At 49.9% G+C, this 25,741-nt stretch overlaps 1 protein-coding gene across 2 annotated transcripts in view; it reads left to right on the top strand.

The window, feature by feature from the left end:
- Positions 1–1,285: 1,285 nt before the first annotated feature.
- ACSS2 (acyl-CoA synthetase short chain family member 2) overlaps positions 1,286–25,741 on the top strand; it is a 30,088-nt gene continuing 5,632 nt past the window's right edge. Inside the window, exons 1-10 of one of the 2 annotated variants that reach the window (XM_074553882.1) lie at positions 1,286–1,477; positions 1,668–1,863; positions 18,210–18,301; positions 19,416–19,519; positions 19,802–19,874; positions 20,650–20,725; positions 21,609–21,723; positions 23,216–23,254; positions 24,880–25,017; positions 25,258–25,428. In XM_074553882.1, coding sequence (XP_074409983.1) covers positions 1,354–1,477; positions 1,668–1,863; positions 18,210–18,301; positions 19,416–19,519; positions 19,802–19,874; positions 20,650–20,725; positions 21,609–21,723; positions 23,216–23,254; positions 24,880–25,017; positions 25,258–25,428 — 1,128 coding nt within the window. In that variant the 5' untranslated portion in view covers positions 1,286–1,353. The remainder of the gene's footprint in view (positions 1,478–1,667; positions 1,864–18,209; positions 18,302–19,415; positions 19,520–19,801; positions 19,875–20,649; positions 20,726–21,608; positions 21,724–23,215; positions 23,255–24,879; positions 25,018–25,257; positions 25,429–25,741) is intronic. The other variant, XM_074553883.1, reaches the window with a different exon arrangement.

The raw sequence follows: 25,741 nt of genomic DNA, 5'->3' as shown, positions 1-25,741 counted from the left end.
GCATTTAGCTGCCTTCTTGGTGAAAAAAGTGAAAAAATTCTTAATTTCTCACTACTTCAGGAGATCTGTACAAAGTTTTTGCAGGAGGAAGGTGCTCAATGGACTGCCACAGCTTGCTGTGCACACACAGCTCAGTGGAGAAGTGGAGGGCCATGGATCCACAGGAAAGTTGTTTTCTGCATGGGGACAAAGCACGGAGTGTGGCCATACCCGCTGGCCTGTGCTGGGGCTGGTGAAGGAGGAGCTCATGGATCTCAATCCCTCTGCCAGGCAAAGTGGCAGGGACTGGCACAGAGGGGACACAACTCCTGCTGGTGAGGGAGAGGCGGCTGACAGGGCAGGGCTGTTAAATGGGGACACTGCTGGCATGGGGGACAGGGCTGATGGTGCAGGACAGGGGGACACGGCTGTCAGGAGGTCACCAGTGACAGAGGACACTGCTGGCAGGGGTCACTGCTGGCCTTGGGGACATGGCTGTCAGAGGACACCACTGACAGCAGGACATGGCTGTCAGGAGGACACCAGTGACAGGGAACACCACTGACAGAGGTCACCGCTGGTCTTGGGGACATGGCTGTTAGGGGGACACCACTGACAGTGGGACATGGCTGATCATGGCGGGGACACCAGTGGCAGGGCTCACCGCTGATTATGGGGACGTGGCTGACAGGGGGTCACTGCTGACAGGGGACACTGCTGACAGGGGTCACCACAGATCTTGGGGACATGGCTGGCACAGGGACACCACTGACAGGAGACACTGCTGACAGGGGACACTGCTGGTCATGGGGACATGGCTGTCAGGGATATACCAGTGTCAGGGGACACTGCTGACAGGGCCCACCACAGATCATGGGGACGTGGCCAGCAGGAGGACACCACTGACAGAAGGGCCATGTCTGACAGTGGAACACCACTGGAGAGGGACACACTGGTGCCAGGAGGGACACGGTGTGTAGGGCACATAGCTTACATAGCTGCAGGGTGACATGGCTGATAGGGGGTCACCACTGACACAGGGGACACCACTAACATAGGGGACACGGCTGACAGGGCGCCACCTCTGACACGGGACAGCACTGAAACAAGGACACGGCTGACAGGGGGACACCGCCGGCAGAAAGCACAAAGCAAACAAGGGGACACCACTGACACAGGGACACTGCAGGGAGGGTGACACCACTGACAGCGGGACACCAGAGACACGGCGCCACGAGCACAGGCCGTTGAACATGGCCGCCGCCTCGCTCCGCCGCGAGGGCGGGCCGTGCTCGCCGTACCCGCCCCCGGCTCCGCGCGGCGGCGGAGCGGGACTGGGCGGCCCCCGCCCGCGCGCAGCAACGGTGCCTCGCCATGGGTCTGCCGGGGGAGAAGGCCCTTGTCTACCCGCCGCGGCCCGAACTCCTGCCCGCGGCCCACATCCCCTCCCTGTCCCACTACCAGCGCATGTACCAGCGCTCCGTGGAAGAGCCTCACGGTGAGCGGGGCCGGCGCGGCGGGGCGGCGGCTGCCCGGGCCCTCCGGGGGCTGTGGGGAGCCCCCCGAGAGCCTCCGCCTGTGGGGTGCTCGGGGGTGCCGCGCATGTCCCCACAGACGTTACCTGCCTCATCCCCCTTCCTTCATCCCTATTTCCCGCTCACGGGCTCCGGTGCCCGTTGCCTTTGCAGAATTCTGGGGGGACATCGCTAAAGAGTTCTACTGGAAGAGTCAGCCCACGGGACCGTTCCTGAAGTACAACTTCGATGTGACCAAGGGGAAGATCTTCATCGAATGGATGAAAGGAGCGACCACCAACATCTGCTACAACGTCCTGGACAGAAATGTCAATGACAAGAAGCTTGGGGACAAAATTGCTTTTTACTGGTAGGTTTCTGTTTTTATAGTGGTGGAGAGGATGTGTAAATAGCACCCTGAAATGTACAAACAGTGTCAGTTTCTACTGAGGTGAATGAAAACGTAAAACCTGAGGGGGGCTAATCCTTAGATGGGTTCAGCGCGTGTTTGCTTGCGGTGTCCTTGGGAAGAGCTGTCCCGGGAAGCTTCTCTGCCCTTGTGGGATGCAGGAGGTGCCCGGCATGGCAGTGAGGAGAGCGCTGACTCCCAGCTCTGCCTCTGCAGCTGCACCTGCTGAGAGCTCGGAGTGCTCAGACTGGAGTGAGGTAGGTGCCACAACCGCCTGGGGAGGGAGGGAGATGTGGGTAGAGCAGCAGCCAACATCCGACGGCTAAAAGCTAATGAGCTCCATTATCTCTCGTGTTTATGTTTTGTGGGCTGGCGAGTTTCCACTCCTGTGGCAGAAAGGTTCTGCTAATACCTGAGTGTATATGTAGATTCCTTGAACTTGAATGTGAGGTGCTTTCAGACAGCCTGGCTTCTCTACCTTTGGGACGAAAAGTTACTTTCAGCCTTATCTGAAGTATGTTTCTGTTTTGGTTTTTTTTTCACAAGAGTAGTTACTAGTGTTAAAATCCATGTAAAACTTACTTTTCATATTGATGCAAAGTAGGTTTCACTTGTGATGTCCAAGCTCCAGAAGTAATGCACTCCTGCTGAACTAGCTCAGCTGGCAGCTGCGTCCTCAGACAGAGCTGTGCCTGGCTCTCCTGTGCATTTTGCTGTTTCCCTTGAGCTTGTATTCATGTAACCTGGCTGTGACTGTATGTGACAGGGCAGAAGCACAATTAGATGTACCCCATGGTAGGCATGCAGTAACTCGTTGGGATGTGGTGAGTCCCTTGAGCACAGCAGAGCAGATGGAGAATCTTACTGTCATTGCAATAAAAATCTCAGATAGATAGTCTGAGTGATTTATTGTGCAGCTGAAGGTCCCCCTGAGTCACCTGGTGTAAAGTTGACTGGGGAGCCGCCCCGCTGCTGAAGGGAACATGGTTATACCAGTGTGGCTCTGGCTGTGGCTGTCAAATTGCCTTCACAGAGTTTCTGCAGTTTCTATCCACAGCCCTGTTCCTTCAGTGAAAGAATTACACACACTGCCTAGTAGTTAATCATATTGATAAGGCACAGGTGAAATGCTGGAAAGTGTTTACTTCCCTTCTAGTTAAATAGATTCTATAGCTGGCTCTGATGTAAAATGACTGCAGCTTCTGAATGAAAACTCCTTTGTAAACTCCTGCAGGTAAAGCTGTAAAGCAAACAAAGCCATTTAGCAGCCTGTGCTGGCCCTGTGCTGGGGTTTGTTGAGAGACTGGGTTCTTCATGCACGTAAATCTTTGTGTGACAGTGAGGCAGCTACTCACAGTTTTAATTTGGGCTTGGTGAACATTTTTCTTGGTTATTCTGGCAGCCTTTGTGGGGTATTTGTGATGCTGAGAAAAGCTTGGGGTGGATATGAAAATGGTGGGTGGTTGTCAGTCATGGTGTTCACAGTGCTAAAAAATAAAATCTCTTCCTCCTAAGCAGAGAGTTTCCCCTGCCTGTTTTGGGACAAACTCTCCTAGTGTGGCTCTGTCACAGGTGACCAGGCACTGTGGTGTGGAGCTGTCAGCCAGGAGTGCTGGTAGGAGCAATGGAAGAGGCACACTGTGACAAACCTACAGTGGCACTGAGGACTGGGGAAAGCAGGGCTGAGGGTTGCAACTCATAAAATTACTCCTCTCTAGGCACGTGGTTTTCTTCAAAACTAAACAATAATTAATTTCTCTCATCTTGTCCTCTCACATTTTGTGTTGTAATGAGCCTGACTCCCTAAAACACTTGACACTGTCACAGTGTATGAAAGGTCAAAAAAAATATTAAAGCCTCTGAAAGGTGAAGAAGTTTTTTATTTTTAAACACCTGAGCCACCTGATTACATCTAAGAAAGCCTGTAGCCTGCTGGATGGGAAAGGTGCTGATCTTATACCAAGGTTTGCTTGACTGCCCAGCTCTGAAAAGATACAGGACCATGGTCTTTGCTTTCAGAGAGGAGGAGATTAGGGAAAAGTTGAATTATATTTGGAGCATTGCTGAGTGTCTCTGAGAAGCAACATGTCCTTACAAAACTCAGAACTGCTGCCTGTGGCTGTCTCCTGTCCTGCTTGGATGGGAAGGAGCCAGCAGCTCATCTGGGTTGGTTAGGGCCAAGCTGCACTAAAGGTTCCTGCACCAGCAACAGTCCAGGACTGCCCAAATTGGCTCCACTCAGAGGGTGGGATCCCAAGCCACATGGAATTGCGTTTGCAGCACAAAGAGCAGCACATGGCATTGCCTAATGCTGCAGAACTTGTACATAGGTGGTGTTTGCTGTCGGGGTGTCCTCCTCATGGTGCTGCTAGGATTGTGTAGTTCCAAATGGCCATCCTGAGGTGGTAGGAAACATGGATTTTTCCCTGTTTTCTCCTTCACTAGGGTATCTCAGGCTGCTTGTGAACGTTACAAATATTTCTGGTTTCTCGGCTTCTGATTCCTCTTTCTCTGCTTAGTATTGCTGATGTGGCCTAAAAAAAGGAACAGAAGCTCCAGGAAATGCTTGTGATAAAGTGCTGCTCTCAAAAGTGAATTCTCTTTCGTAATGGTGTGTAAAGGCTGAGGTCAGTGGCAGTGGTTGCTGTGCAGGTGGGTACCTGTGGTGGGCTTTGCAGGGGAGACAGACTGGAGCAGTCACTGGGACATGAAGGGGACTTGCAGCAGTGCTGAGGGACTTTGTGAGGGGTGGTTAATTAGGGCAGGGGCACAGTATTCCTTCACCCTGCTGTGGACATGCCTAAGTCACTTGGACAGCCCTTAGTTCTGTGCTGGAGTGTCTGTTAATAATCTCATATAAACTTCAGCCTGGGCAGCCTGTAGAGGTAAAAATACAACCATGAGGGAATTAAAAAACAGCCACCTATTGCAAAACTCTCTAATTAGACCCTGAGGTGTGAAAGTATTTGGATGAGGCCTGTTTTATGTGTAACCTGTGCCTCTGTTTCTCAAACCAGTTATCCCAGCTGCAGTGCTGGTAGTGCCTGGTGGGACCAGGGGCAGAGGCAGGAGGTAAAATTTTGTTTTTGGAGTCCCTCTAACCAAGGAGATGGGGCTTGGCCAGTGCTCCTGGCTTCTGCCATCTCTGGGAGAATGTATTCACCTTCTGCTTTTATTTATATTGGTATATGACATTACACATCTAGAAAGGAGCAATAAAGATAGTAAAGGCTGCCAGAGCTTATTGGAACTTTGTTTAACAAAATAATAAGTGCCTATGGTTCCTCTTCTGGGCCTAGAACAAACAGGACATGCAAATATAGAATTAGGAGGTGTGGTTTGTTTGGTTTGGGTTTCTTTATATGATTTGACTTTAAAATGTAATCATGGATTTAGGGCCTTGTAGCCTTGAGGTTTCTTCCTATAAATATTTCTATAAGAAAAAACCAAACAGCTATGAAAGCATGTTTTAAAAAATTAATAAAATATACAAACCAGCCTCACACATCTGTTATATGCACAGATGCTCACTGTTAACATCCAGCCTTTCCAAGGGCTTCTACATGATGCAGTTGGCTCTGCTGTTCCCACTGGCTCCAGGAATTTGGATCATCCTGTGTCAAACTGACCATTCAATTCTTTGGTAACTTCCTGCATGACTTGTTACCCTTCCAGTGATGCATCCTCTTTAAATGCTCTTCTGATGATCAGAGCACCAGAGATGAGATAGATTGTTGGTTTTGGCAGATATTAATTATTTTAGAAGCACTGCTGAACACTGCAGTGCTCTGCTTCTGGAAATCAGGCACATTATGTGCACCTAAAATAGGTAATAAATTACAATGAATGTATTAGTATTTTATGAAGCTGCAAATCTTGTGCCTTCTTCAAGGGCAATGATAGTTGTAGATTCCATCACAGAAAGTGTAGCTCTTTTCTGGTGGGCTTTGAAATCTGCCAGTGTGGGAGAGGGTGACAAAACTGGGAGTTTCAGACAGCATTTCTCATCCCTCCAAAAGGGAAAAAAATATCCCTGTGTTGTGGGGATGACTGAGCTGCGTGGGTAGTGCAGGAGTGGGGGGAGCATCAGTAGAAACATGGGATATTAAAACAGGGAGTAGTGTAGTACCTCAGGCATGTCAAGGCATGTGCTTTCCTGGCTTCTTTGAAATTTTTCCTCTTCTAGATCCGGGCAGTCACCAAGCAGCATGGTGTGGTAGTGCAAGCATCCCCTGTGTTTGGACACTCATTTATGAAGTACAGGCTGGGACAGGAGGGACTCACAGCTTCTCCCCAGGTGTAGCTCCCTGACCTTCCTCCATAGGTGGATGGAGCCTCTAACTTTGGCTGTGGCTGTTTGGAGCAAGGTCATAATGGGTTTGAAATTAACTGATTTCATGTAACTGCTCTGAATTCCCTGCTCTAGGGTGCAGATGAGATACAAAGATGATGCTGCTCCAGGGCAGCACGGTGATGCTGCTTAAGGGTTTGAGGTTGTCACTTTGGCCTGAGGGGCTGGAAAACACAGGGATTGTGAGCTAAAACTTGTAACCAAGGGCTCTGTGTGTGTGTGCTGAGACCATTTTCCCCTGTCATATCTTGAGGTTCTTCTGTCCCAAGTGTTCTGTTCTCATGTGCTGCATCCTGTGTTCTGTTCATTACTAGTGAAATCTGCAAGGTAGTTCCCAGGTGAGTGGTTGTGCCAAAGGGATGAGATAAATATCCGAGAACAGCAAACTGCTTCCTTCAGGCACATGTGGGGTGTGCTTTCCTGGGTGCTGTGAGTCAGCAGATTGAGCACTGTGGTGCTCAGGCACTTGGCATGCTCAGAGTCACTGGAAGTTGTTTTTCCATTGCAAGGAGTGACTTGAAAGCAGAACTTGACTCATCCCTGTCAGGTACACTTGCTGGTTTGCAGGGAGATGCAGGGAAGGGTGATAAGTTTGATGTTTTGGAGATCTCAAGCCCCATTCCTGCTTTGCAGAGCCTCTTCCATCCCAGGATGCCAGGCAGGGCAGGAGCAGGGAGCTGGCAAATGCTCTCATTCTGCTCTGCAGTGCAAGGAAGGAAGGGGACAGATATTAAAGCTTGGTGACACTTGATTACCCAGTGCCTGTGGTCTCCTGTGGTTTTGCCCATTCAGAAGCACCCTTGGACATGTGCTTCCATGGGAGGGCATTCCACATTATTGAAGATTTTCTCTGGAAGTAGTTCTTGCTGAGCTCAAATACCACATAATCCTGCTCCTGGAGACAGAGTGGGATTTTTCTTCTCTGTTAAGTCAAATCTCTTAAGAGAGAAGGCACTCAGGTAGCACTTGGGTGGTTGCTCCATGGCAGAGCAGTGAGGACAGGGATTGTTTAATCTCTCCTGCCTGGGAGAGCAGCTCAGCTGCCTTGAATCAAGGGAGCAGCTTTCATTTGAGTTTTGTTGGATCTGTTTCTTTGCAGCCTTTTGCTCAGAAACCTTTGGTAGCTGCTTCTGGCAGGGATACAGCATCCATCCATATAAATCCAAGGGATTATCCAGGAAGTATTGGACCAGATAAACAAGTGGGATGTCCATAAGTGCCCAGGATTAAATGGCATGTGCCCCAGATAGGGGCAGGAACTTGAATGTGGAATTGCAGAGCTGCTGGCCAGGGTATACTGGTGGTATTTACAAAAAGCTGCAGTGCCAAGGGCTGGGAGGTTGCCAGTCCCCCTTAGCCCAGAGAGGGCAATGGAGAGGGTCCTGGGAACCAGTAAATCTGACTTGTATCCCTGGGGGTGCAGTGGAACAGGGTCACTGGGAGAGGTGGTGGAGCTGCTGGCAGACTGCTGGAGCACGAGGCTGATGGCACTGAGCCTGCAGAGATGGCTCTTTTCACACCACCTTGGGGAGGTTTCCCACAAAAGTGTGTTCAGGAAAGTAGTTCAAGTGTGCCTGGAGCAACAATGTTTTTATGGAGCTGCTTTAGCCTTGCCCTTTGCTTCCTCACTTTCAATGGACACTCTCCAGGGTCAGCAGCAGGACTGCCAAGGGCAGTGTTGAAACAGAATTGCTGGTGGTGGCCAGGCTGATGTGCTCCAGAAACAGCACCTCCTGCTGCTCTTGCACCTGGAGGCCAAACATCAGCCATGGTTCTGACCCAGCATGGTACTTTAGTCTGAGAGGCTCTTGGCTGAGCTGCTGTGAGTGCAAGTGCAGTGCTGCTGTGTAAATGACACCAGTTTTTATGTTCTCATGTAGTACTTTTTCCTCATCCTCCTCATTGCTCTGACAGCTCTCTAGATTCAGCATGAGGGATTTAATAATTTGTGCTGAACCTAGAGCCCTACCTGAAAAAGTTGGTTTTGTGCAATGCTGTCTTTCTGCATGGGTTTGGGGCTGTGGTTGTTATGATAACTACCTGGAGCAGTGTGAGGGGTGGGTGTGCACAGACAATGGCACCTGGATTTTCTCATGTCTGTGGAACTTTTGTCTTGTTCTGCTGGCAGCTGTTACAAATAACTGGATATGTTTTAAAAATACTTGGCTGCTCTAGGGAGGGGCACTGTGGTCGTGCAGTGATGGCATGTTACAAATATTGGCTGGATATTTGAAACTTGCAGTGGATAAATGGAGTTCATGGACAGAGAGGATGGCGAACTTCTGTATGGATTCAGGACACGGAAGATCAGAGCCTTCAGTTTGCTCGTTGGACTAGAAAACCTGATTATTTTAGCTGTGTGAATGGCTTGTGTGTTCTCCCTTGGCACCCTCAATGGAGCAGCAGTGACAAGAACTTCAGCTACACGTGGGTGAGACTTGCTCCAAGTAGGGGACAAAATGCTCAGGCTTTGCCAACACAGGTGTGAGTGGGTGCTCATTCAAAGCGTGGCATTTTCTGGTGGGTTGCTGCACTTGCTGTGCCTGGGGGACTCTGTGTCCAGAGCTCCTGGGCTGAAGTGTTGATGGGCAGTGGTTTCACAAGAGCTCTCACCTCCCCCCTTTTGGGGCAGGGTTTCAGTTCTTTGTTTGCATTTCTGCCCATCACTTGGAAATGTCGTAATGAGGTGCGGTAAGAAATTGTGAGCGCTGGCAGTTTGCCATTAATACATTTTCATAGATGTCACCTCCCTTGTTCAGGGGAATCCCTCAAGGAAGTTGAGGGCCTTCCTGTTTGCTTTGTCACACCTAGCTACCTGAAAGTGCCCAGAGAAACTGTGGCTGTCCCAATTCTGGGGTCAAGGCCTGGTTGCACAGAGCTTATAGCAACCTGGTCTAGTGGCCCATGCCCATGGGACCTCATTGTCTTTAAGGTCTCTTCCAACCCAGACCATTCATTTTATGATTCATTCAGTGATAATGAAGCATGTTTTCCATTCCTGTTGCCACTGACCATCTTCTAAGAGATGTTCCCTAAATGACATTCCAGCAGGTGACACTTGGCCTCCACCTCTGGAGGTTTATCATGCATGAAATTGAAATGTCCACCAAAAATCTGATTAAAAGCTTAATTTCCTCCCACGCCCTTCATGGATATTGTTTGAACCTCCATTGAAATTGCCTTGCCTGGCTTTCTGTGTTTCTAGAAGCTCTACAAAATCTGGCAGAATGTTCCCACCAGGGATGCCTCTGTTTCCCAAAATGGGGCATTTCCCAGCAGCAAACAGCTTGTTGATTATTTTACTTACAGAAGCTTCATCCAGGGTGTGTTCAACAGCCCAACTGTAAATTGTTTAAACAAGCAATCAGCTGTTTTGTACTGAATATAAGCCCTACTCCCACTGGACTGGTAAAAATAGTCCATGCTCATTTGAAAACTCAACTGATGGTAAACATCTAAAATGTTTCCCCTGCTGTCAAACTCGCATATTCTTCTGCAGCATTCAGTGGTTTTGGCTGATAGGGTTACAAGTGCTGGCTGAGGGCAGCCAAACTCTGATGTGCTGGGTCAGTCTTGCACATGATCTCTGTTGCAACGCTATAGGATTATTTTGTTTTTAAAAAAACTAATTAAAATTTACTTGAAAAAACCTCTCCCCTAAATAAAATAGGCAAAAAGCTGTTGTTTTTCTCCACTGGTTGTTTTCTTGTGTTTTAAAGTACTTCAGAAAGTAAAAGCTAATGCTTTTCTTCTTGACTTGCTGGTTACTTGGTATCAAGCAAGTAGGCAAATTATGAAGCCACAGAGAGCAAATTCTCCTTGCTGAGCCCATCAGCACAGAGGGGCTGCTGAAACCATCACCAGGGTATTTACATGTGGTCTGTATGACTTGTAAAATGACTTATCTTGTCAAATGAGTCAGGGTGAAAGTACATTTCCCTTGAAGAGGGATTTCCTGGCTGCTGTTGATTCTGTGTTCCCCAAAACTCTTCCCTGGGGTGTTCTGGCTCTCAGGTGTGAGCACAGAGTGCACAAATCCCATGGCACTGAGTTCACCTGCCCATGTTGGCTGATGAACCAGCAGCACTGGGAGGTGTTGGTTCCTTTAGAGATGTCTGAGCACCCCACTGCCTAAAGAAAGGGGCTTGAAGTAGATTTTAGGGCATAGCCTGGCATGAGTGGGATAACTGGAGGGAATTTTGGCAGGTTGATAAAGAAGGAGTGGTTTTGGAGCAGTGTCCACCTCTGTCTGGGCTCTGTGGTGTAGGATCACTCAGGGTATGGCACAGTGAACAGTGGTTGGGCTGCACAAGATAAATATTATTTCTTTAGATGCATCTGGTATTTGTTCAGCTTCTGAAAAGCTGCAGATACAAAGAGCAGCATGGTCTGTATTTAATGAGATGGAAGGACAAAAAGATGGATGTGGTTTTCCTATGGGACAGTAACAGCTATGCAGGGTGTTGGGTGTTTGCTTTGTAGGCTGTGTGCCCATGTAGCTGTTTTTAAAGGTGAGTAAAGGATTGATTCCTTGATAAAAGAGCAAATGGTGACCCAGTATCCCTGTGGAAATAAGCTCCATTTTGGCTGTTCTGTGAAATACATAGTGCCTGTTTTGGAGTCAGTTGGGCTGGAGGGGATGGGCCTAGGGCTAAGCACAGAACATTGTTCCCTGTAGAGCACAGGGCTCCTGCTTTGACACAGCTGATTTGAGCTTCATAACAGCAACGGGAGCCCATTCATGCTAGATACATGATCAACTTTAAGTTGGGATGGTTTGGCTCAGAGATGGATTTGAGAGCAGAGCTCTGTTATGCCCTGCCTAAGCATATGGGGGACACTGGAGGGAAAAACTGATGGATGGTTCTAATGCAGTGGTCAGAGTCAACTGTGTGGATTTAGGAAGTGATGGCATTAAACTGGTAAGATTCTTCTTTTCCCTGGGCTTTCTGTTGCCAGGTTTTCTCAACAGTGTTCTCTCAGTGCTGCCAGATATTTCTGAACACACTGGGAAAACCTTTTCACCAGCCCCTCCCAAGCTGAGCTCTGTCATTACACAACTTCTTCTTTCTTGATCCGTGTTGTGATGCAAGAGGATTTAAGCGTGGTGATGGTGGGGTTGAGCTTTCTGGTAAACTTGCTGCTCAAGGAACCTCAGGCTTCCCAGAACTCCTTTGGGAATTCTGCATTACTGCAATGGGAGATGGTGACGTTAAGCATGGGCAGGGCTGGGCAGTCTGCCCCGTTATTATGAAATGTTCTCATGGAGGTTTTTTTGCAGACCTGCTGCAGACCCATCTGTTTGTGCAGTTAAGAGCATTTCCGTATTGAACAATCCATGCAAGTACCGTAATTTTTTTCCTGATGAAAGGGTGTCTTTTTCTGATTATCTTGCACAGCTGCTCTCCCCAAACTTCTTGTTTCAATGTTCAGCTTCATGTTTCTATTTTCTCAAAAACAGATTTTAAAGGCTGTCTTTACTCGAGTGCCATTCCTCTCTCAAATGACATAATCAAGGCTGCAGAGTGGGGAGAAATCCTATTTATTTTTCAGTTTTGCCTGCTGTTGCTCCTGAGAAACCAAGATGTGTCCAGGCAGACTCTTTTCATGCAGCAGTTTTTGGGGCTGTCCTAGGAACAGCCGTGGCAGGAGGTGTGTGAGCAGCTGACACCATGGTGGCCGAGCATGCTGGGCACTCTCGCTGCCCATGCAGCTCACACGTGAGCACATTCCCCACATGGCAGCAGCCTGGCTGGCCCAGCTCTGCCTGGCATTTTGGCTGCTCTAATTCTGGATGTGGAACGGATCAGGAAGCCCAAGAGCCCTCCTGGCCGCCCCTGGTGACCTTGCACGTGAAGAGCTGTCACCACAGCAGGAAAATTCCTTCCTTTGCCCTGTTCCCTGCTCTGGGGACAGGCTGCTGGTGAAGCAGGAGCTGGAGATCTCTCATGATGCATTTGGTTCCATGTTTAGAAGGGATTTTGGGCTCTGAGCATGTTTTAGCTTAGATGGCAACAGAGATGTTCTAGGGCAGGCATTCCCACAGTCCCCATCTCTTCTCTGCTGGAGTCACAGAATCACACAAATAACCACATTGGAAAAGACCTTTGAGATCATTGAGTCTCTCTGTGGTTCCCCACTGTGTGAATTGTTCCTGTGATATGGCATCATCTGATAAAGGCTTCTCTCCCTCTTACAGCACCTTTTCCAAACTGGGAATCAGTGTTTTCTTAAGGGTGCTTTCCAGTTGGTAAAATGCAGAACCTTTGTCCTGTGTTAAGAAAACTTGCTCTGTGGGCTGCCATTACATCTCTACCAGTCAGAAAATGAGACCTGGTAGCTTTGAGATGGTTTGCTGTGCTCTGAAAATTTATCTCAGGTGCCCTCCAGCTGTGCTTGATGACTTTGGGTTGCTGCTTTTACTCAGTCACAGAATGGTTTGGGTTGGAAGGGATATTAAAGCTCATCTTGTTCTATCCCCTGCCATGGGCAGAGACACCTTCCACCATCCCAGGGTGCTCCAAACCCTGTCCAGCCTGGCCTTGGGCACTGCCGGGGATCCAGGGGCAGCCCCAGCTGCTCTGGGCACCCTGTGCCAGGGCCTGCCCACCCTCACAGGGAAGAATTTCTTCCTAATATCCAATCTAAACCCATTCTCTTTCAGTTTAAAGCTGTTGTCGTTTGCAAAAAGGGAGTGAGTGATGTGTTCACAGGAGCTTAGAGGAGAAAGTTAAATGATCTGCAGCCCCTTTGGTCCTCAGTGGGAGCGTTTCCAGGGATCAGGAAGGCTTTGGCTTTGTCCTTAGGTTGGTTTGGTCAGTGATTTTCTGCTTCTGGCTGTCTGGATCTGCAGATGGTCTGGCAGATCTTGAAAACTTTGAACACTTCACTTGCTTGGCTTCATTTCCTCTTTTTCTCCTGTACATCACCTTCTCCATGCTGTAACCCTTGTAAACCACAAAAGTCATCCTCAATTCCTTTGAAAACTGTAATTGCCACTGATGCAACCTGTGCTTCCTGCTGCTCTGTGCCAATGCTGGGGCAGCTTTGCCTAGGGAGTTGTAGTCATCTGTTATTCAAACAATGCAAATAACTTTTCTTTAGAAATGTGGTGAAAGAGAAGAACCAAACCATGTTGGTGATTCATTTCCGGGTCTGTTTGGGTCTGTTTGCTCTGGGAAGTGTGTGTCCCCATGGCCATTGGGTTCCTGTGCCTCCCTTGTGTTTGCCACCCTACATCTGAGATGGGCACAGCTCACTTGGTTAGGTGATGGGTGGGTGAAGCAGACCATGCTTTGGAAAGTCCTGGAGTCAGCTGTGGTGCTTGGCAGAGCACAGTAACTTCAGAGCCTGCTTTGGTGCAAATATCCAGGAGAGCATCTGGGCACAGCATCCCTCTCCCAACTGCTGCTCTGCATCCCTGACTGCTCCACAGGCTCAGTGCTTGAGCCAGTGGGGCTCTGCAGAAAGCTCCTACAGACCACCTTGCCTGCTCCTACAGAACACCTGCCCTACCACACTGTGTGTGTACAGCACTGAATCACTTGCTCACCTGCGTGGTGGCTCTGACAGGGAAGCTTAACCTTGATTTACTCCCTGGGCATCAGGTGAAACAGCTCTGTGGATCTGCACCTCCAAGGTCAAACTCCCAGCTGAGCAGGCAGTCTGTGAGCCCCCTGTAAGTGTGGCAGTGCCACAGAAGTGACAAGTGTTCAGCTTTCCCACCTGATGTTTTCTTCCTCCCCTGCCCATTTGGTTTCTCCATGCAGTTGTTCCTTTCTCAGACACTGGCAGGGTCAGTGCCATGGGGCTTTGTGTGTCACAGCATCTGCTCTGGAGGGGCAGCTCCTTGTTTTAACTGCTGGCAGAAGGGAGCAGAAGGCTCTGCAGAGCCTGGGCTGCCTTTCATGTGTTGGCAGGGATCTGTTTTAAGCAGGGCTGGGCACTGCCATCCTGCACACTGCAGTGGTGGTGGTGCCCAGTGCCCTTGGGGTATCTGACCCTGGCAAGGATTGACTGCAGGCAGATACAAAACTCTCCTCTTTGTAGGAAACCTGACTTCTTCAACAAGTCACAATTTCTAGTGGAAGACCTGCCTCAGAGGGCCTCCAGTTGTGCATCTCTGTGTTTAGTTAAAGAACTTGCATTTACTGAGTCAGTGGCTGGTTCAGTGGAGATCTTGGAGTCAAAATGAGTTGAGTCTCTTGGGTTGGAAGGGACCTTGGAGGTCATCTAGTTCTACTCCCTGCCATGGGCAGAGACACCTTCCACCATCCCAGGTTGCTCCCAGCCCTGTCCAGCCTGGTCTGGGACACTTCAGGGATCCAGGGGCAGCCAAAGCTTCTCTGGGCACCCTGTGCCAGGGCTTCAGCTCCCTCACAGGGAAGAATTTCTTCCTTATGTATTCCATATGGCCAGACTTGTCTTTTTCCAGCTGAGAATTCACACAACATGCAATATGTAAAACACAGGCTTCTCAAGTGCTAAAAATCTCAAATGCATTCCTGCCATGAGCCAGATGATACTGTAAAATTTTGGATTACAGTTGCTAAATGTAGGACTTGGTTTGAAGATGAAAAAAATATCAGACTCACTATGCTTCACCATGTATTTCATCTAATGATGTATCTGGGATGTTTGGGGAGCTGAGAATTGGATTTTCCCTTCAGAAGAAGCCTTGCTGTTAGAGCACAGATTGCACATGAACAATCACAGCAGCGCTGCTGCGATTGTATTTTCACCAATACATCTTAAAAAAAAATGTATTTGGGGAGCGTTGGATTTGGTGGGGTTAGAACTGCGAAGGTGGCACTGTTTTCAGAAGAGTGAGGTTTATTTTTGCAGTTTTGTTTCTTTTTCAGTTGAATTTGGACAGGGGAGCCCATCTGAGATACTCAGGGCTGACAGCTCTTGCTGATGTCAGAAGGGCATTGTTGGGAAGGTGCTGCTGGCAGAAGTTGGATGCCGTGAGTTTACAGGCTCGGTTTTGATGCAGAGAGCATTCAATAGCTTGTAAGTGGGCATTCCTTTAAATGCTCTGTCTAAAATCCATCATTCACTGGGCTTTTGTGCCAGAGCAGAGTCCTGAGCAGCCTGAGTGCTGCTGTAACCCACTGAGTACAGCTGTGGGCACTCCAGACTATTTTCAGAGGCTTGGATACGTAAAACAATTGCCTGCTCTTGGGAGAATGCTCGAGGCCTTGGCTGGAGATGCATTGAAAGGAGGCATCTTGTCCTGTAGAAACAAGGACATGGTTTGTTTCCCATTGAACAAAAGCTCTTCTTAAAATCTGAAGCCTGAGGTTTGCCCTGCTAGTGGTTGGGGAGCTGTTTTACAGTCACACAAATGGATGGAAAGGACTTTGAAAAACCCCTGAAAATCCTTGCAAAAGTTTTAACTTCTCTTTGCTCTGTGCTTTTCCTGCAGTGCCTTATGCAAGAGGCCTTAGGACAAGCCTGGGTACATTCCTTGGCCTGAATGTGCCTCCAAAATGCTGCCAAGGAGGAGGACCTGGCGTGTTTGGGATGTGCCTCTCTTGTGCAGGGAGAGCAGGAATGTCCCAGCAGTGCCTCGTGCCGGGTGGCTCAGGGCAGCTCTGTGTCCCTCATGGGCACCGTGTGCAGGGCAGCTCCCCTGAGAGCCACAGCTTGGCTGACCTGCCTGCCTGTCCCCTTGGCTGCTCAGCCCCCAGATAGCACACTGGGCAGCCTGTGATAGTCTTTCCTCCCAATGTGTTCCTCTCTTGATAAAGGCTGTAATTAGATCCTTTCCTGGGCTGGAGCATGGACAAAGGGACATCCTTCCTGCCTGCCCTGTTTGTTGAGCTGGGGGCTGGCTTCACAGGGCCTGCCTGTGGTGCCCAGCAGACCCCAGTGATCTTCAGGTGAGGGATTAGTGGGCTGGGATGCTCCAGCTTGCATTTGGAAGCATTATAATTGCCTTTCAAAAGCTATTCCATAGCAAGGCTCATGGCTGAGGGGAGAGCTGCACACACAGTGATGCTGTACATCTGGACACAAACAGGTTTGCACAGCACCAGCCTTGATGTAGGTGCACAAAGGAGAAGCTGGATGGTGAGGGAAAGGCAGTCAGTGTGCAGCCAGACACAGCAGAGGCAGATGCTGTTGCTGTGAGCCAGATCAGTTACAGCTGCTCAGCCCAGCACTGGAATCAGCTCTTGCATCTTTGACCTTAAGTGACAGAATGAAAAAGGGAAACTGATTTCCTGGTTTCCCTTTCCTAGCTGAGAGTCCTGCTGTAAGGACCTTGACTAACAGTTTCATATGTCATTTAGCTCAAAGTGGTGCTTCTGGCTGTGATGGGAAAAAGTGAGGAAAATGCTGGGATGTCAAGGCTGAGCTGCCTGCCTTGGACACTGGCTCACATTCCCACACTTTGCCTTAGCTCTGTATTCTTGTGTCTCTCTCCTTTGCTCTTAGAAGGGGCCAAACTTGCATAAAATATCAAGCAGGGGATCACCCTTCCAGCAGCCAGTGGTGGGAAGATTCCCTGTCAGTTCTGTGTCAGTGCAGGTATCCATGGTCCCAGTTGCTGCAGAGCACTGTGGAAGCCAGGAGTGTAACTGGCTATCAAGAGGGATAAGGCAAGTGTGTAAGCAGCAGCTGCACAAATGATGATCCAGGTATAGCCACCAGTTTTGTAACCTCTGTTCTACATGGGGCAGGACCAAAGCTTGTATCAGTGAGGCCCTCCCAGCTCCTGTGGTTTCTCCACCAGGACCACGTCTGTCATTGGAGCATGTGGTCACTGGTGTGAATGACATGATTTACAGCACTACTTGGGAAATTAGGGTGTTGCTTTACATATTTCTGCATCCCAGAAGCCTTCCTGCTGTTTGTATTGCTTGGAGAAGTGGTTGGTTTTTGCTAGAATCCTGTACTTAGTTTTGGAGTGCTCTGTTTGACATGTTGAAGAGGTGAAGTTTGTGTTTCAGAGCTAGGCAGAGCCTGACTGCAATCCTGAGGGAGCACGTGGCATGGAAGTGCTTCCTGGCCTCTCCCCAGCACCAGTGGTGCTTTTCATTTGGCTGCACACACTGAGGGGACACTTTTCCAGAAGCACTGGCAGCTGAGAGTGATGTGATACCCCTGTTCATCTATGGATCATAGGAGTTTCTGTGCTGGCTGCCTTGGGGAGACCTGCAGAAGTGTCTGTGTCCTTCCAGAGTGCAGGAGACTGCTGTTGCTCCACTGTGAAGTCATGTCAAATTCTCTATGAATCTCCTGATACTTTGGGAGTGCCACCTGATTTACATGGTTGAAGTGTTGAGTCACTTTAAAATTTTACTTCAGTAGCAAATCATTTCCCTGGGGATGTGACATTCCTGTCCCTTGGCTCTCCTTCCCATCAGAGCCTGGGCTGCAGGAGCTTGGAGTTGGTTCACAGAGGAGCGCAGGGAGAATAAGGCAGAGCAGACATTGCACTGAACACACATACATGGGTGTATTTATATATGACCTTGGAAAACAAGACAGGCCTTGGCATCCCATCACAGCCCATCAGATGTCACAGATGTCAGGTATTTGGGGGCTGGCTGTTGCTGCACGTTGGGCTGTGTTTCATACCAAGATATCCGCAGGCATGAGCACCCAGGAGAGAGAGAGAGCCATGCCATAAATCCTAGAGTGCTTCTGAGCCTGACCACTCTTAGCTTTGGTTCTTTGTTGAGCTTTGGACTTTTCTTGCCTCTCTGAAAGTGCCAGTATTTCTATTTCACACATTCAGTTGCTTTCAGTAGTGTTCTACTCAGGGCTGGGCACTTTGGACTTGATTTCCCTACTATTAGAGAACTTTATTTTGGGATTGGATTTCTGGAATTTGGTTACTCTGTGCACAGAAGGGCAGGTGAGGACATATTTGTTGGCCAGAGCAGTTTTCAGTGTCACTCTTACCTTGTACTGCTGCACAGTAACAAAGATTATTTTGCTTTTCCAGGGAAGGGAATGAACCTGGGGATTCCGCGAAGATCACCTACCAAGAGCTGCTGCACAAAGTGTGCCAGTTTGCCAATGTCCTCCGCAGCCAAGGTACACAGCTGGGGCAGCAGAGCACTGCATACAGGGGAGGCATTTGGCCAAGGGTTTGGAGATTGGGGTCACTGCTTGTGTGGTTGCCAGTCTGTTGAGTAATTCTCATTAATTTGTTCTGCAATGCACAGATTCATTCCTGGCTCTGTCAGTGAAAACTGATCAGTGCTGGTCGTATCAGCTGTACAAGGAAGAAAACAGTGTTTAATGATGCTCTGGGGTTTTCCAACAAGCAGTGGGCTCTGGTTACTTTCCTGTTCCCTTCAGGAAGGCAGATGAGAACATGAATTGTTAGTCATCATCTTTCAAGAGCCATAGTGCTTTGTCAAAACCCAAGAAATTCCTCTGGCTGTGCTGGAGGACTCGAGATCCTGTCAGGGGGCTCAGAAACCTTGGCACAGAGCCCAAGACCCCTGTGCCTTTGATTTAGCCCTTGGAAAGACGTTTACCAACCTTGTATGAAGAATTACAAGTCATGAAAGTTTAAGTAGAATAATAGTGAATTTATCACAGGATGAAAAATAGATTTTTGAGGTTTTTAGAATGAAGGTTCAGGAGGCAAGATGGAAGAATCTGGGGAAGAATCAGCCTTTCTGCTTCTTCTTCTTGACCTCCATCTTCTGCTGTGATGTTGGCACTTTTAGATTAGTTTAAAGTAGAAACTCACTGTCTAACACAAGTGATAAGTATTAGAAAGTAATTGTAAATATTGTACATGTAGTTTTTAGTATAAAAAGATAACACTGCCTCTGAGGCAGGCAGGGTGCCTTGGACTGTCTTGCTGAGCAGACCTCGGCTGGACAGGAGAAAGAATTTTATAGATAAGATATAGTAAACAACCTTGAGACCAAGAAATTAAGAGGTCTGATTCCTTCTTCGACCACCAGGCTGGAAAAAGAGACTTTCTAACCCATCTCGGGGTCACTCTGACCAGCTAGAGATCCTGAGAGTGCTTGAAAGGCAAAACCCATGGCTGCTTCAGCTCTGATTGCAGCTGAAGCTTTATTGTGTGCATATAAATGTGGAATTAAAAGAATTGATTTGTTTCTATATCCTGTTCTTTTGCCATGTAATGTTCATTTTGACAAATGCTATGTTCACTTTCCCTCCATAGGGCTGAAGAAAGGAGACAGGGTTTCCATCTACCTGCCAATGATCGTGGAGCTGGTCGTAGCCATGCTTGCCTGTGCCAGGATTGGAGCTCTGCACTCTATTGTGGTAGGAACAAGCTCTTTGTGCTGCTCTTGGTGCTGAGCTCTGAGGGGAGCAGCTCTTGCTTTTGGGAGAGGAGCTGGAGAGATGACTGCTGACCATGAGATGGATGGAAGCTCAGTTAAGATGCTGCTGTTTGCCTGCATTAACTGTGCAGTGAGCTCCTTTAGCTCTCTCCATCAGTGCCTGGTGGTGAATCATTTGCCTTGGGTGAACAGCACAGGAGCTGAGGGGTGTGGGCTGGGTTTCTGTGTGTCCTTGCTGACTCTGCTGTGTGCTCTCTGGCAGTTTGCAGGTTTCTCTGCTGACTCCCTTTGCGAGCGGATCCTTGACAGCAGTTGCTCCCTCCTCATCACAGCAGGTAAAACACACATCTGAGCAGCTCTCTTCCTGTTGCCTGGCTGAAAGGTCTTGATCTTAAAAGCTGGAAGTGGGAGAGAGAAAGCCAGTGCCTCAGCTGAGCCTCCCAAAGTGGGTGCAGTGCTGTAGCTGTGCCCAAATGCTGCTTCCCACTCCACACACTGAGCAGCCCCTCAGTTTGTCCTGTGAAGCTTGATGTCACCAGCTGCTAATGGAATGTTTCCAAACACTTCTCATCCATGTTTCTCCTGCAAATCAGCCAGATGTTTGCAAGATGTATCTTGAGGGAGGCCTAGTGTAAGAATTCCCACCCTTCCCAGTTTTAAGGACATTTTTGCTGCAGTCCTGGCCTTGTAAAGCAAAAGATCAAGAGTGTGGCAGTAGTTGTATATAAGCCCACTGCATTTCCTCAGCTGTTTTCTCCAAACATGCAAGAAATAGTGTTTTTATTAATTCCTATGGCATGAAAAGGACCCACTAAACTGCAGTCTGTGTTCTGGATGCAATGGATTATTTCCCACAGAATATTCCCAAGAGATTTACCAGGTCAAACTGGGGCCTCTCCCAGAGAAGAAATTCCTCCATGTCTTTTGGCATCTGTTTCTCTGGGCTAATAAAAGGGTGCATTAGGAGAGCTTTCCCATCAGCTGTTTGTCTGCTTCCCCTCACTCCAGTGCATGAGTCTGCTCTGCCCTCCTGAAACTGCTTGTTGCTCCAGCTGCCTCAGGCTGCCTTGCCTGGGAAATCCTTCTGACATTTCCCTCGATGTTTTGCAGATGCTTTTTATCGAGGGGACAAGCTGGTCAACTTGAAGCAGATTGCAGACGAAGCCATCCAGAAATGTGTAGACAAGTAAGTTTGGATTCCCTTCTAGAAAAGGGCATTGCTGCCAGAATCTGCTCCTGCACAAGTGGGAGTTGTCATAGGTGGGCAGACTCTGCAGCAGGTCTGACACAAACAGTCATCAGATGTTACAGAAAGGGAAATAATCCTGCTGAAATGCCTTTGCCAAGCTTACAGACACGGCATCTGTGTAGCTTGTGTGAGACTGAACGTGGGTTTGTGTGTTAGATCAAACATGGAAATTCAGGGCAGATAGTCTGCACGTTAGAAATTCAAACTATCTAAGAAAATCTAAGTCTTTATGTCTGTAAAAATAGGTACCTGAGAGGACAGAAGTGATCCTGAAGCTGGGAATTAACTGGTGGAGAATGTGTTGATACCCTGAACAGGGTTGAAGGGAAATAAGATCATTCTGTCAGTGTTCTGTAGGCTGTCTTTTCCCTCAGAAGGGGACAAACACCTACACCTCTCCTTGATGTAGAATCAAGCTTTGGAAGCTTTTCCTCCCTCTGCGGCAGTCAGTCATGCCTAGGGGTTGGAGCAGCCACTACCATCTCCTGGTAGGATGGGTTGTTCCTGGTCACAGGCAGGCAAATTTGGGATTTTTAAGGAATCTTCACAGCAGTGTCCTGGGAGAGAGACTTGTGGGACCCCCAGGAATCACACCTGATAAATCCCCAATAAACTCAGACTGTTTTTGCTGTCTGAGCTGTTCCTGTGGCTGATGCCATTGGAAATTCATGGTGTACCTGGAGTTTGCATGGCAGCAAATGCTCCAGCTCAACAAAAGGAGCTCCAGGCCCCTGCCCTGCCTCCAGTGCTGCCTGTGAACCCCAGGAAGGGCTGGCTCAGCCCCTGAGCAGCCCAGTGTGACAGCTCCTTCCTTTTACAGGGGATTCTCTTTGAAAAAGTGCATCGTGGTGAAGCACCTGTGCAGGGAGGAGATAGGAGCGGCTGGGACCTGCAGCAAGTCTCCTCCTCAGAAAAAGCTGTGCCAGGAAGTGCAGGTGTGTTCCTGGTGGCATGAGAGGGGGGGTTTATTATCACAGGCCAGAACCAGCAAATTGATCAGTGCAAAACCACCTCAGTGATTCCCTGGACACTCCTGTTCCTGTTTTCACTCCTCCTTGCTGATGTTGCCGTGTGAGTGGTTGAAAAATGGTTCCTATTCCTTACCAAGATCCTCTCCCTGCTGCTTCCTTTACCACCCTCACAAGTTGCAAGCTTCCAAAGCCACTAGGGACAAGATGGCCATTTTCCTCTGCTCAGTACAAGGCTTTTCCTCCCTAACCCTTTGTCTCTCTCCCCTTGTGTGCAGAGACCGATGCTGTGCTGCGCTGTAGCTGTGACAGTGGCAGCAGGAGAGGACACCCAGGAGATTTGTGCTCATGGTGTGAACTCAGGGCAGCAATCCTCTGCTGAGAGCAGTGCAGGGGCTGTGCAGCTGCCACAGGGACTCTGTCAGCTCTCAGGCTGGGGCTTTCATTTGCAGCTAGAGATGAAAGGATGTGGGCCAGAGGCATGTGGTGAGACAGAGGTGGAAGGAGGAGGTGTGGTGGAGCTGCCTGCTGAGCTCCTGAGCAGCCCTGCTGTGCCCAGCCCTTACCTGCTCCAGAGGTTACTTTCAGCTACCCCAGAACTCCAAATCTTGCCACGTTGTCTTCTGTCCCTCTGTACTGGGTGATTATTTGCAGTGAGTTATCCCCAGGCTGCTGCTGGCTCAGAAATGGGTTGTGTTTGGGGAGTATTTGAGCTTTAGACTCTGCTTTCAGGAGGAGTGATCTGTGCACATCCCTGGAACAAGAAGTCCAGCAGATTCTCTACCTTTGACTTCTTTTCCCTCGTTCAGCTGTGTTAATTTTATTGGAGTGTTGCTCTTTGTTTGACAGCCTGGCCGTGTTCCTTGGCCTGCTCTGCCATTTCTCTTGTGAGAGCAGGGTAGATGCAATGAATGGGAAAAGTGGAGCAGACCAGCCTTTCTGTGTGAGGTTTCCCTGGCAGGGTGCTTGCAGGGCAGCCTGTCCCTGTGCTGGTTCCAGTAGGTGAGGTGAGGTTTTTGTGCAGAATGTCCTGGGGGAGGCTGGAGGGTGTCTCTTACCTTTTGGCTCTCTTTACTCTAGTTGTTTCCATACTTTATTGAGGATTCTTTCCCTCGTGGGTGCATTTTTACTGTGCCTTGTGTGAGGCTATTGGATGGTCTCTGGGCTGTGTGGTGGCTCTGTGCCTCTGTTCCCAGCCAGCCATGTGCAGGGGGTGGCCTTGGGGACCTGCCCTGGGGGCAGCTGGTACCCTAGGAAGGTGATGGAAATGGGCAGGTTTGTGCTCAGAGGGCATCTCCTGGCCTGGCCCTGGATCTGGGCGTTTTCCAGCCTGCCAGGTGGTGATTTTCCAGCCTTTCCAGCATCCAGGCCTGTGGGCTTCCAGCTCCCTTCCTGCAAAGCCCGGTGTGGATCCCCCCCCCTTCCCAGATTTCACACCCTCTTTGTGGATTTTTAACAGGGAAAAAAGACTGAAAGCTCAAAGAGACTCCGTCCCAAGGTATTTGCACACAGCACTGCCTTCCTCTTTTTGGCACCTCCCTTGTGCTTCCCATGCAGCTCCACACCTCCCTTAACTGCTCTGGCTGCCCAGCCACACGTGCCCTCCTAACCGTGGTGCCAGCAGCTGCATGGCAGTGACAGAGCCCACCCAGCTTGGCAGGGCTGCCCAGGGCCTGGGGGTGAGTGCAGTGCCACCAGTGCTTCAGAAACAGCCACAGGGGTGACCCCGGGGAGTGCAGAGCCACTGGGATGTCACCACCCAGGCCAGGCTTTGGCTCTCTGCCTTTCAGAAGCAGCTCTCACAATGCTCTTCCCTTTGTGGGGAGGCTGGCAGGGGGCACCTGCAGCAAACCTGCATCTCCAGAGCCAGCATCTGATGTCCTGCCTCATCCATGGAGCTGTGGCTGTGACCCCAGGGCAGGCAGGCACAGACACACAGTGCCATGGTGTGACCTCCTCCCTGGGCACTGGAGGCTGGCTGCTAAATCAGAGAAAACTGCTGGGTAGCCTTGGGCTTGTTTACCTGGTGCCTTGCTGGGAGCTTGCTTGTGGGACAGAATTGTGGAAATTGCTTTGCCAGGTAAAACCAGGAGCCTGAGGGTCCATGAAAGCTTTCCAAGTGGGCTCAGTTGTGCCAAACTGTCAAGCAGCTGGTGTGCCCTGCCCACATGTGTGGGAGCTGTGGGGTCCCAGTGCCTCCAGATGTCTCATGAACATCTTTAGGGCTGCAGAGAGTCAGCATGGGGCTGCTCTCTGTGCACCCCAGCTGAGGGAGCTGTGGTGAGCCTGGCTTTGTGAGGAGGAAATGTGCAGGGCTCTGGGTCAGGTCCTGCCCTCACAAGAGATGTGAGAAGTGGAGGTCTGAGCTGAGGCTGGGGCTTGTTCCCTGCACAGCTTCCCCCAGGCTTCTCTGAGGAAAGGTGAGAAGGTCAGGGGAAGTTAAGTCTTGTCCTGAGCTGTGCCACCACTCTGGAGAGGTGGGGAGCCAGAACAGCCCTCAGGGTGCCCTCTGCCCATCAGCCACAGGCTTGGTGGCACTGTCACAGCTCTGGCATCTTCAGTCAGCAGTGCTGGATGGCTCTGCATTGGTGCAGTCACTTCTTACCTGGGTAGTTATTACCTAACATATCAGAGAACAGATATTTTGGGTGGCCTGCAGGGCCAAGCAGTGTGAGCCCACAGTGCTGCTGTTCAACTCAGGCCGTGCTGCCATCAGGGTCCTCACAAGGTGTGTGGGACAGGTGGCTGTGCTTGCTGCTTGGCTGTAGCACTGCAGCACAGGGCAGGAGGAGCCTGGCAGTGGGACCAGCCCAGAGCAGCTGCTGCCAGCCTCTCCTGGCTGCTGCTGCCACCCACGGGGATTCACCACCATCACCTGTGGTCTGGACACTGCTTCAGACACGGCCTTGCAGCCAGACTGTGTTTGAAGGTTTCCTTGTGGCTGTGAGCTGTCCAAAGGAGCTTTGGGAGTGGGAGCTGCAGCTCAGGTGCATGGTTTGTAGCAGGCTGTGCTGTGAACATCCCCCTCAATGGCCTGTGACAGGGGCAAGGTTTGGGCTGTGCTCCTCATTCCCCCTTTCTTGTTTTTGGACAAGCCTGTTCCCAACCTTGTGCCTTCCTCAGACCCCCTGGAACCCAGCCTTAGACACGTGGTGGCATGAGCTGATGTCTGGTGCCAGCACAGAGTGTGAGCCGGAGTGGTGCGACGCCGAGGACGGGCTCTTCATCCTCTACACGAGCGGCTCCACTGGAAAACCCAAGGTGTGCTCCCAGCTCCCTGCACGGGGCAGCCTGAGCCCTGGGGACCCCTCAGCTGGGGGAACTGGTGTGGGGGGTGCTGGGAGGCCCCAGCAGGAAGAGGAGCCACAGAGGTCTCAGAAAGGGGCTGTGCTGGTGATTCCTGCTCAGCTGCTGTTGGAGGCAGCGATGCTCAGCTGGGCCTGGCAGGGTGAGGGTGCTGGTGGGAGCTCACCCTGACATTGCTGTGCCTTCTCCTTGCAGGGTGTGCTGCACACCATGGGTGGATACATGATTTTTGCTGCCACCTCCTTTAAATACGTGTTTGATTACCAACCTGAGGACGTGTACTGGTGCACAGCTGACATTGGATGGATAACAGGCCATTCCTACATCACCTACGGCCCCCTGGCCAACGGGGCCACCGGCGTGTTGGTGAGTGCCCTGTGCCCCTGGCTGCTGTCACTCCAGCAAAAGGGAGGTGGTGGTGCTGAGCTGCACCCTGCATTGCTCTGTGATGGTGTGTAGGGCTCTGTGAGCAAGGGTGGTGCTCTATGATGACTTCTCGGGGGAGTAGTTTGTGTGTGGGCTTTTCAAACTACAGAAATTTTTGTAGTTTTTCAAACTGTTTCAAACTGCTCCCCTGTTTCTTTCCCATAAAAGTACAAGCCTTGTGTACCGATGGAGTCAGTGCTGCTCTGACTTAATGCAAAAACTCAATCAGGGAGTGATATTTTCCCTGCTGATG

The sequence above is a fragment of the Zonotrichia albicollis genome, chromosome 17 (genome assembly GCF_047830755.1).
Source record: "Zonotrichia albicollis isolate bZonAlb1 chromosome 17, bZonAlb1.hap1, whole genome shotgun sequence".
NCBI lineage: Eukaryota > Metazoa > Chordata > Aves > Passeriformes > Passerellidae > Zonotrichia > Zonotrichia albicollis.
Note: the sequence above shows the minus strand (reverse complement) of the source record. Positions and strands in the feature narration are given on the sequence as shown.